Source organism: Mesocricetus auratus, unplaced genomic scaffold (assembly GCF_017639785.1).
Source record: "Mesocricetus auratus isolate SY011 unplaced genomic scaffold, BCM_Maur_2.0 Super-Scaffold_15014, whole genome shotgun sequence".
NCBI lineage: Eukaryota > Metazoa > Chordata > Mammalia > Rodentia > Cricetidae > Mesocricetus > Mesocricetus auratus.
Window position 1 is genome coordinate 82,934,465 of NW_024429186.1, and position 10,820 is coordinate 82,945,284.

At 48.4% G+C, this 10,820-nt stretch overlaps 1 protein-coding gene across 1 annotated transcript in view; it reads left to right on the forward strand.

Moving 5' to 3' along the window:
* Nucleotides 1-10,703, forward strand: part of Cog5 (component of oligomeric golgi complex 5) — a 277,239-nt gene extending 266,536 nt beyond the window's left edge. The window contains exons 20-22 of the mRNA XM_005076235.4: nt 3,586-3,712; nt 4,218-4,297; nt 10,176-10,703. Coding sequence (XP_005076292.1) covers nt 3,586-3,712; nt 4,218-4,297; nt 10,176-10,290 — 322 coding nt within the window. The 3' untranslated portion in view covers nt 10,291-10,703. The remainder of the gene's footprint in view (nt 1-3,585; nt 3,713-4,217; nt 4,298-10,175) is intronic.
* The last annotated feature ends 117 nt before the right edge of the window (nt 10,704-10,820 follow it).

Consider the following 10,820-nt stretch of genomic DNA (forward strand, 5'->3'; position numbering starts at 1 on the left):
TGTTAAGGACTGTCTTCAGGTTCTCTCCACATTGTCTTTGGGGTAAGACTTACCCTCACAGGTTTGACGAGTCTAGCCCCTTGCCCCAGGGAGGCACTACCAACCGCTGCCTTGCAAGAGCTAGGATAATAGGCATGCACCACCATGCCAGGCATTTCCACATGCTTTGGGAATCTGAACTAAACTGTCATGACTGCATGGTAAGCATTTTACTGAATAAGGTAGGGTCCTAGCTCAGGGAACATAGAATTCTTAAGTTGAAATACCATGATGGTTGTTATTAAGGACTGGGTTGTTCTTTTTTTAATATATAATTTGGATTAAAAGAAATAACCCAAAATTTTGGGTGTCCCTGGTAAGAGTAAATGAGGTCAGTTACCTTAAAGTAATCAAAGGCTGAAGTCTGTCATGAAGCCTTCAGAGTCTTTTCATCTGTCTTAACATTTAAACATTAGTAGAGACGTGATATTCAAATTGATTGGACTAAGTTAAAATTCTCCATTTCCTTAGTAAGAAACGGTTTATTGACTTTTGTTGTTGTAGTTATTGTTTTTGAGAAACAATGTGTAGCCTTGGCTGTCCTAGACCTCTTGGTAGAGCAGGCTGGACTCGAACTCATAGAGATCCCTCTGCCTCTGCCTCCTGAGTGCTGGCTGGGATTAAAGGCATGCGCCACCACCACAAGCTTGTTTATTGGATTTTTTTAAGAGTTTGAATTTAAAATAATCATCCCTAAATAGAATACCTTTTGGAACATTTAACATACATCTTTGCCAGTTTAAAAATGAAAGGTTTAAAATCCATATTATATTTAATAATGAGATAGTATTTTTATAGAAGTAGTAAACAAAAACCTTGAGACTCAGTGGTTAGGAATGTTTGTAAATCATCCAAGGACCTAAACTCAATTCCCAACACCATCTTCAGATGGCTCACAACCCCTGTAACTCCAGGTCCAAGGAATCTGTTGCCCGCCTCTGGACTAGGTAGGTTAGCTCTAGAACAGTGGCTCTCACCCTTCCTAATGCTGTGACCCTGTAATATGATTCCTCATGCTTTGGTGATCCTAACCATAAAATGATTATCTTTGCTACTTGATAACTGTAGTTCTGCTACTGTTATGAATCGTAATGTAAATATCTGATATGTAGAATTCTCATATGTGGGCCCTGTGACAGGGACACTCAACCTCCAAAGGAGTCATGGCCCACAGATTGAGAACAGCTTCTCTAGAAGTACACAAGGCTGGTATCTCCTTGTCTGGATTCTGAGTGAGATTTTTGGCTAGACAGATTGCTCTCTAGAGGCATAAGCCAGGTTGAACGTGCACAGATTTTTGTGAGCTAAATGAGTTTTGCAGGTAGGCTGTCATTGGCTGGTGTCTCTGATTAGGGACATAGCTGCCACTCAGACTGAACCCTGGCAGCTGTGAGCACTGCTTCCTTTCCTTCTGCTTGACTGCAGCCCTGTGGTACCCACACTCTTCTCCGAGGTACAGAGTGCACTTGTCCTTAGACTGCTGGAAAACTGGATGTCGGCTTCTTGTTCTTGCTCCATAACTTGTAGTGGGCTGCAGGCTGCTCTACTGATGCTGTCCCGTAGCGGGAGGAATAGTGTAGTCTTAGGTGAAACCATCAGTAGCTTTCTAGTGGAGTTTTGTATGAGTGGACCAGTCTCGTTTCTAAGATTGAAGTTTTCATTGGGACATTCTCACCTGCGAGAGGTTCATTAGCTGTGACATTGGGGCAGGAATAGTGAAGGCTGACAACTCTTCTGACCTCGTGTCTAAAAGTAAGTGCGTAAGCATTGACTGTTCCATTGATGACTGAGATGCGGAAACTAGCAGCTTTGACCTAGTAGTGGAGACAGTGCCATCCACATGTGAATGACAGTGACACCTGCAGACAAATGAAAACTACCCCAGCAGCTTCTTCGTGCTTTCTCCACTCATGGCCTGAAGCTTCCGCAGGGAGCCCTGAAATGGTTGGGATGTTGAGCATTTTCACAGCAATGTAGCAAATTCTCAGTGTGGCCACAGGAAGAATTTGGAGGTTTCTGGCTTTCTTGTTACAGACAATTAAAATGAGCATTGTTTCCCAATACCTAAAGAAAGCAATAACAAAACCATGTTATTGGTGAGGCAGGGTTAGTTTTGGAACCCTTTACTTTGGTAAGATGCAACTGTAGAGGAGGGCTTGCTTGTTTGCAGTTTATTCTCTGTCACCAAGGGAGAGTGACAGACTGGAAGTAGTCACATCACACCACCGTCAGAGCTGGTGGACAGTGAGTCCGTCCCGTGTGCGATCCTTCGGGGACCCCTCCTATGCAACGCTGCTGCCCGCATCTAGGGTGGTCTCCCTCATCAAGAAGTCCCAGAAACTCTCTCACAGGCATACCCACAGGCCACCCCAATTCAGACGACTCTCACTGAGATCCCCTTCCCTGCTCACCCTGCATTCCATCACATCAGTGATCCTAGCTAACTGTCATAGGCACTTTAGATAGGGAAAACTCGCCAGGAGGGTAGCTTGGTTGTATTTGTAGGATAATTTCAGTAAAGCCTTTTCCTAATATTTTGTTTCCAAAAAGAATCGAGTGTCTGTTGAGCATTCTCTCCTGGCTCTTGGAATGAATGCTCGTTGGTGAGAGGAAGGATTGGGCTCTGTCACAGAGGCCTGCCTGCCTGCCTTCATACGTTGGCATAGTTGAGGTGGCTGTAGAAAGAGACCAGGATACAGGGTTGTGTTCCAAGGCTCATGTCAATCATCTGGACTCCCGGGCAGTGTGGCTGCTGCTGGCGCTACCAGGTGAGCCTCTACAGCCAGCCGTCAGCCCACTAGCTGGTGTCCGTTAGAAGTCAGAGCTGAAGCAGCTGCACAGCGTTCCTGCCCTGGTTCTGGCATGAAGTGGTCAAGCGTTGGTAGTGGAGATTTCCCTTCACACCACTCTTTGGACATTGTGATGCCGAGACTCGCAGCCGAAGGGGCCGGCATACACTGTTGGACTGATCAGTAAAGTAATGACTCTGCATTAAAGACTCAGGTCCATTGTGAAGGAATACATAGAAAACTGAGTAGAGAAGGGTTTTACCTAAGGTGAGAACTACAAGGATCGATCCAGGTGAGAATCTACTACTTCACCCATGTGAAGGCTTTGCTCTGGGCTTCGCCTGTTCATTAAATGACCCTAAAACTAAGAAGGAATTTTGCTGTGTCCCTGAAGTCATGTCAGACCCATTGATAAGTGCTGAGTGGTAAGGAAAGAGCTTGCAGTAAATGACTCTGCACCATTATGAGTGTGTGTGTCTGAGGGCGGAGTGGAGGCTTTAACGGTTTCAGAGACAACCCAGGGCTGGCCGTGCTGGCCCACGCCTTTGATCCCAGCTCTTGGGAATCAGAGGCAGGCTGATCTCGGAGTTCCAACCTGGTCTACTGGTTCTAGGACTGTCAGGACTATACAGAGAAACCCAGTCTCAAAACCCCTCTCCCCCAAAAAAGATGTAGGGAGAATACTCAAGCAGAGTGACTCCCTACAGGCACGTTTCCTTGCTGACCCACAGGAACGGACTTCTTGTTTCCCTTCTAGACCTCTGCTCTTCCAGACAAGTGAGCACGTGGCGGAGAATCCAGCAGTGGGGGATGTCATTCCATTCAGTATCACTCTTCAGTTCCTGTTCACAAGAGCACCGGCCGAGCTGAAATCCCCCTTCCAGGTAGTGCAGGGAGGGTAGGACCTTCATGGGATCTTCCCAAGTTCCGTCGGAAACAAGTCTCCTCACTGAGTGCGCTGCTGGCTAACCCCCTGCTCTATTTAGTCTTGGATGTCTCTCTGAAAGTGAACAGAGATGGAGGAAAACTCCAGTGCCCCACATCTGTTTTCTCAGAGTCCAGATGAGTCCAGAATTAGCCCTTTAAAAAAACGTCTCAGCTGACTAAGGTGGCCCTGCCTATAATCTCAGCCTTGGGAGGCTGAAGCATGAGTTCCTTGTCAGCCTGAGCTACCTACCTCAGAATCGCTTCCGTCATCACCACCAGACAAAACAAAAAAGACACAAGTCATTTCTGTTCACAAAGCCATGCCAGTCAGTTGACAGGTGTTAGGGTGTTTTGTAACCAGGAGGTTGAGGTGATTTCACCCTGAGAGCCATGGTGTCCCCATGCCAGTGCTGGCTGCCATTTGCTAATGAATGTGCTTTCTTCTCGGTTGCGGCACGGAAGAGGGCAGAGTGGTCCCATGCTCGCTTCTCCCAGTGGCTGGATGATCATCCATCTGAAAAGGACAGGCTCCTCCTCCTCAGGTAAAGCTCTGAGTTCTAGGGGTCCACCTGGACTGGGCCCAGGGGGGCAGGGAATGTGGGGGTGGGGAGGGAGCAGCGATTGTGTGCCCGTGTCTTTGGGTGGCCTCGTAGGATAGGCCTTGCATGGTGGTCTGTCTGCGGTTACTGTCAGGCATCACCTCTTCCAGACCCTCACAGCCCTGTGCTAGCCCTAGAGCACGAGCTCAGCTTTAAGACGTCTCCAACTAGAAAGGGTCCACTTTGACTCTGCATTTCACGTGTCGTCTTCAGTGCTGCAGTCACTGGAATGCTGGCACTTACTGTGAGTGAAATGTGAAGTGACAGTTCTCGCAAGGAAAGGAGTGCTCAGACCTGCTTAGAGACCACATTCTGACTGAGCTCTGTGGATGCATTTCTGTGTGCCGTGTGTGTGTGTGTGTGTGTGTGCGCACTGTACGTGTGTGTGCACTGTACGTGTGTGTGCACTGTGTGTGTGCACTGTACGTGTGTGTGCACTGTACGTGTGTGTGCACTGTGTGTGTGCACTGTACGTGTGTGCACTATGTGTGTGTGCACTGTACATGTGTGCACTATGTGTGTGTGTGTGCGCACTGTACGTGTGTGTGCACTGTACGTGTGTGTGCACTGTGTGTGTGCACTGTACATGTGTGCACTATGTGTGTGTGCACTGTACGTGTGTGTGCACTATGTGTGTGTGCACTGTATGTGTGCACTGTGTGTGTATGTGTGCACTGTGTGTGTGTATGTGTGCACTGTGTGTGTACTGTGTGTGTGCACTGTGTGTAAGCGCTGTATGTGTGCACTGTGTATGCACTATGTATGTGTGCACTGTGTGTGTGCACTGTGTGTGTATGTGTGCACTGTGTGTGTATGTGTGCACTGTGTGTCTGTGTGTCCATGTGTGTGCACTGTGTGTGTGTGCACTGTGTGTGCACTGTGTGTGTGCACTGTATGTGTGCACTGTGTGTGTGTATGTGTACACTGTGTGTGTATTGTGTGTGTGCACTGTGTATGCACTATGTATGTGTGCACTGTGTGTGTGCACTGTGTGTGTGTGCACTGTGTGTGTATGTGTGCACTGTGTGTGTCTGTGTGTCCATGTGTGTGCACTGTCTGTGTGTCCATGTGTGTGCACTGTGTGTGTGTGCACTGTGTGTGTGCACTGTATGTGTGCACTGTGTGTCTGTGTGTCCATGTGTGTGCACTGTGTGTCTGTGTGTCCATGTGTGTGCACTGTGTGTGTGTGCACTGTGTCTGTGTGTCCATGTGTGTGCACTGTGTGTGTGCACTATGTGTGCACTGTGTGTGTGTGCACTGTGTGTGTGTGTGTGTGTGCGCGCGCACGCATTTCTCCAGTCATGAGTATGGCGAGGTGCATTGGTCCATGCAGCTTGAGCATGTCTGGCCCTCATACTCCCTCTGAACCCCTCAGGAAACACCCGAGACCTCATGGAGGCTGAGCTCAGAAATGGCCTGTCTTCTCTCTGCTTCACCTGATCATGTGCTTCCTTCCAGTGTCTTCCCCATCCATTCCACCTGCCGAATCAATCGGTTCCTCGTATCTGTTAAGGCCATTGCCCACATTTTGTTTCTAACTTTTCTCTCAGTTGAGCTGATGCAGACACATGCTTCTTGTAGCTTCCCCACACCCCATGAACCCTGGGTCTAGGACTCACTTGCCTTAGGCCAGTAAACTTGCTCTCAGACATCTGCACGCAAATACATGACAGAAATGTCAGCTTCCGGATGTTCTAATGCAATAGCCCATGCACACCCCCTTTCCTATACCCATCATGGGAGGCCACTCACCTGCCCAGCCATGTGAGGAAACAGCTAGATCATCAGTCAGCCTGTCCACCTCGTCCTCTGATCCCAGCGAGCATTGCTCTTGAACCTGTGAAGCCATTCTCTACCCTGTCACTCTAGTCTGCGGTACACGGCAGGCCGGCCAGGCCGTCTGATCCACAGTGCAAGTATGAGGCTCACGCGGGAGCCATTCCCAGCTGTGTGTGCACGAGAAGGCGTCACAGTGCTAAAGCATCCACTGAGACCCAGAGCCCACATCTGCTGAGAGGCGTGCCATCGGAGCCCCAGGAAGCCTGTGTGGAAGGAACATGAGCCCAGGCTTCTCTTCCCTCACTAGGGAGCTGACCCTCAAATGAGAAAAGCTCCTGGGTGAGCTTCCCGGCAGTGCCCAGGCAGGCCTCCATAAACAAGCTTTGGAAAAGGCTTCGGACGCTGAGGGGGCTCGGGTCTCCTCTCTCTAGTTGATTCAGTGTCTTGGACTTCCTCTTTCTGAGTCCCAAACAGTCCCTGCAGCATGCCTTGCTTTTGTCATGGCTGGCCTGCTATGGGTGATCACAGATCTGATTTCTGCTGCTGCTTCTTAAACTGTCCCTCGGCAGTGCTGTTGCTAAGTCCCTTCTCACAGGTGAGAGCCATGCTCTTCAGAGGCACCTCTCACCCCTGAGTAAAAGGTGCAGCCACAGAAACTGCATGCCACAGCGGCCTGGCCATGGCCAGAAAGGGCCTTTGCCTTAGAGGTTATGGTTTCTTTACCTGGAACCTCGGAGAATTTTTCTCCTGACCACCAGAGCATCACTGGATGGTCCTCTCCCTGTGGACAGATCCAGGGCAAGTGTTGGTCTGATGTCAGCGTTTCCTTAAGCTTCTGGAGCAGGCCTTGCAGGAGCCTCACTCTTCCTCCGGTCTGTTAGGCTGTTGGCAGGGCAAAGTGCTCAGCAGAGTGACTGCAGATGGGGAGTTCTCTTCTGCCCTGCCCGCCTGTGCCTCCCCTGCATCAGGTGTTTCTGTGGAACGTGAAGAGGGGACAGTGAACTGACGTTAAAGTCAGAGCAGTCACTGACCCAGGCCACGAGAGAAATGGGCTGCACCAACTCAGCCACAGGCAGCAGCAGCAGCAGCCATGTGGGCCCCAGCGCAGAGGCCCTGGCCCAGACCGTGCTTTCACTGAAGGTGGAGCATAGTTTGGATGCAAAACTTCCTGGGCTCTGCAGAAACGGTTGGATCTGACACAAACCTGTGTATTTGCAGGGAGAACAATGCATCTTATTGTAGCCCTCTGGGGACACTTAGGTGAGAACAGTTTAGACTTTATCAGCCTGATGGCACATTTGTCTATTGTTACAGAAAACATTGGTACCATTTGAATCCGTGGACACTTAGGCCTCTTGCTACTGTCCAGAACCCACAGGCTAGGACCTTCTTTTTCCAGATAGTCCAGATTTCTAAAAAGCCCTGGTTTGTTTATCTTTTTGGGGGGCAGGGGAGAGTCCAAGACAGGATTTCTCCTGTAGCTCTGGCTGTCATGGAACTCTGTAGACCAGGCTGGCCCAGAACTCAGAGATCCACAGGCTGGGATTAAAGGTGTGTGCCACCATTGCCTGGCTCCTGAAAGTCTTAAAGTGTCTGTTATGGAAGGTAATGTTAGATTCCTCCTGTGTTTATCACTGACAGTAGATGCCAGCTCTAGGACCTGTGCCTGAGATAGATGTATGGGGACTGTGAAACCAGGGAAAACCGGTACAGATATAAGAGGTCACTTAGGATTTCAGTCCTAATCGCAATGATTTCGACAAAAAATTGCTGCTTACAAAACATTTCCTTGGTGTGTGACTCAACAGCGTGCCCTAGTAACACAAGCCAGTCTTCAGTACTTACACTCACTTATACTCACTGCTTTTCTTCACTGAGGGTAACTTCAGCAATCTTATGTGGTATAAACAAGCCTCTTACATAATGGTTGGCCTGACTTCCAAGAAAGCTAATGTTTTGCTGAAGCAAATGAAGTAATTTAATAAGTGCTTGAAAACCTTGTCCTGATTTATGTGGGAGGGCAGCTTGGTCTGTTTTCTTACTGTAGTTCTGATGGTGTTTTTGATGGATATCAAGAAACAAGAAAAAGCTAACCGAACTTATTTTGAGCCTCATCTACGCACTCACGATTTCCATAGCCTTATCCCTGCAAATGCAAGAGACTGCTGCTTTTAATGAACATTTTGTAAACAGAGTGTCCACCCTGCAACATTCCTTTGTAAGATTTTCCACATCTTAGATTGGGAAATGTGTGAGCACACACCCCACTGCCCCGGCGATGGCTGAGTCCTTGGAGGTTACTTCCATTGTCTCTCAGCCAGTCTCCAAGGACTGAACAGGCATGGCAGTTGTTGGAAAAGAAACCGTTTTCTCCAGAGAACAAACTCACCAAGGGTTGGCTCTGTATGCACTGGGACAGCTCACAACGTACTTTTTTTAGAGCCCTGACTTCCACTCTCTGAGAGTTGAGAATTACTTGAGGCTGAGCTGAATACCATTTTATGAGAAGCCTTTTTTTTCCCCCTTTTCTTTTGGAGACAGAGTTTTTCTGTATAGCCCTGGCTTCCTGGAACTTACTCTGTAGACCAGGCTGGTCTCAAACTCAAGAGTTCTATCTACCTCTGCCTCCTGAGTGCTGAAATTAAAAGGAATGCACCACTTCTGCCCAGCTGACTTAATGGCCTGCCCATGATTCCATACAGCTAAAGGATTCACTCATCCTCAACATAGCCTTGATGCCAGGAATTGAAGAATTCTGGGCACTGTGTAGTCAGGCCTTTATATATATCTGTGTGACTGATGTTAGGAATGGTTTATGGCAAAGGAAATTTTGAAAGCTGAGCCCTCACTGATCAAGACTGTCCAGGGAGAGCACAAGGAGGGGTATCATCCCAAGGGTGATGGTAAGGAGAGTGCATCTCTCTAATTGTTGGATATGTGGGATGGCAAAGTCCAAACAGGCCCTCTGCCAACTCCTGTTTTGGGACAGACATCTGAGTGGAAAAATACCTTGATCTCTTCCCTGACTGGACAATGGGCTCAGCCAGGATCGAGTGAACTACAGATGAGTGATCTGCAGGTCTTTTTAGACTTCATCAAACTGTCAAGAAGCATAAAGGGCTGAGCAGTGGTTTGTCACACAGCTGGGTTGTTTGGGTGTCACCCTCTTACAAACAAGGGATAGCTGGTGATGTTGGAGAGTTAGTAAGTAACCAGGATGACCGCCTCACAGGTGCAGGCACTCAAACTGAACCAGAGTTGCTGGGGGCAAGTGTGGAAATAGGTGGGGTGGTCTGAGTGCATGGTGATGGACTCCATACAGACAGGAGTGAGTTTCAGAACTGGGTCCCAGGGCTCCAGAAGGAAAGACCAGTAGAACAGTCCCAAGCATTCTGTAGACACTAAATATTACTTCAGATGCCCAGAAGGCAAACAGAGGCAGAGACAGCCCCATAGGTGAAGAGGCAGGCACACACACGACCATGACTTTTCCAGTGTTTGGGAAACGACAAAGATGTGAATAGTACAGCAGTAATTGATTCCTCTCTATAAAGGGGCACAAGCCATTGTTAGTTCTGCTGGCTGGAGATAGATACCCAAGTTTTCCCATGGAGACCAGTTATAGCCACCCCTACAGCTCTGTTGTTGTGGGAAAACGGCCACCATATCCTGTCCCTCGTGCAATTCACAAGAATGCCACCAAAGAGTATCACACACCAGTGCCTAAGTTCAGACTCCTTGCCACCTATCTTCCAAACACAAGAGCCCTAAAATGCTGTAGCTGTGTGTGCCCAGGGTATTCTCCCCTGGCTGGACTCCATAAGCAAGCACAAACTATACCCACATTCTCCGTGCCTTCAGGATGGACACAGGGAAACTGTACCAAAATGTCAGCAGACTGAATTGGCCATAGTTGAACCACCAGACTGGCCTAACTACTGTAACCCCGTGCATGTTTGAATACTGGCCTGCGGCTCTGGGCAGAGCAATTCCAGAAATGGACAGTTACGTGGACTTTTGACAGTGTTCCTTTGCATTTCAGGGGAGCCCTGGAAGCTTATGTTCAGTCAGTGAGAAGCAGAGAAGGCAAAGAATTTGCACCAGTTTATCCCATTATGGTCCAGCTGCTTCAGAAGGCCATGTCTACTCTTCAGTGAAGTTGCAGTCTCCACCACACCCATCCGAGGGTGGCAGCAAGCACCTGAAAACCACAGTGCTTGCCCCACTGGCCCAGTGCCTGCTTTACACGGCCAAACGGACCAGCCGTCACTTTCAGTTCCACACACCCCGGTGTTCATGAGGCCATGTTTCCCTTTTCAAATTTCTCAACAAGGTAAAATTAATTAGGTAGGGGTGTGTGTGTGCGCGCACGCACACTACCAAAGATCAACTCTGCTGCTTTCCCCAGCCTCACTCTAGAGTCAGCACTGGGGAGTTCCCGAGTGCACACCTGATGAGGACTCTCCTTTAAATGAAGCCAGGGTCTCCTTAATCCTTTGCCATTTTATTAAAAACAGGTACCTGAACTTTGAAACAAAGACAAGTTAAAAAATAAAAGTTTATAGAAAGATTCTCTGTAAGTCCTTATTTTTCTATTGTCCTCATTATTTAACATGCTTTAATTTTTAAAATCCTACCAGAAACCTAATTGTAACACCAAAACTCAGTTTTACCAAGCATGTTTTTC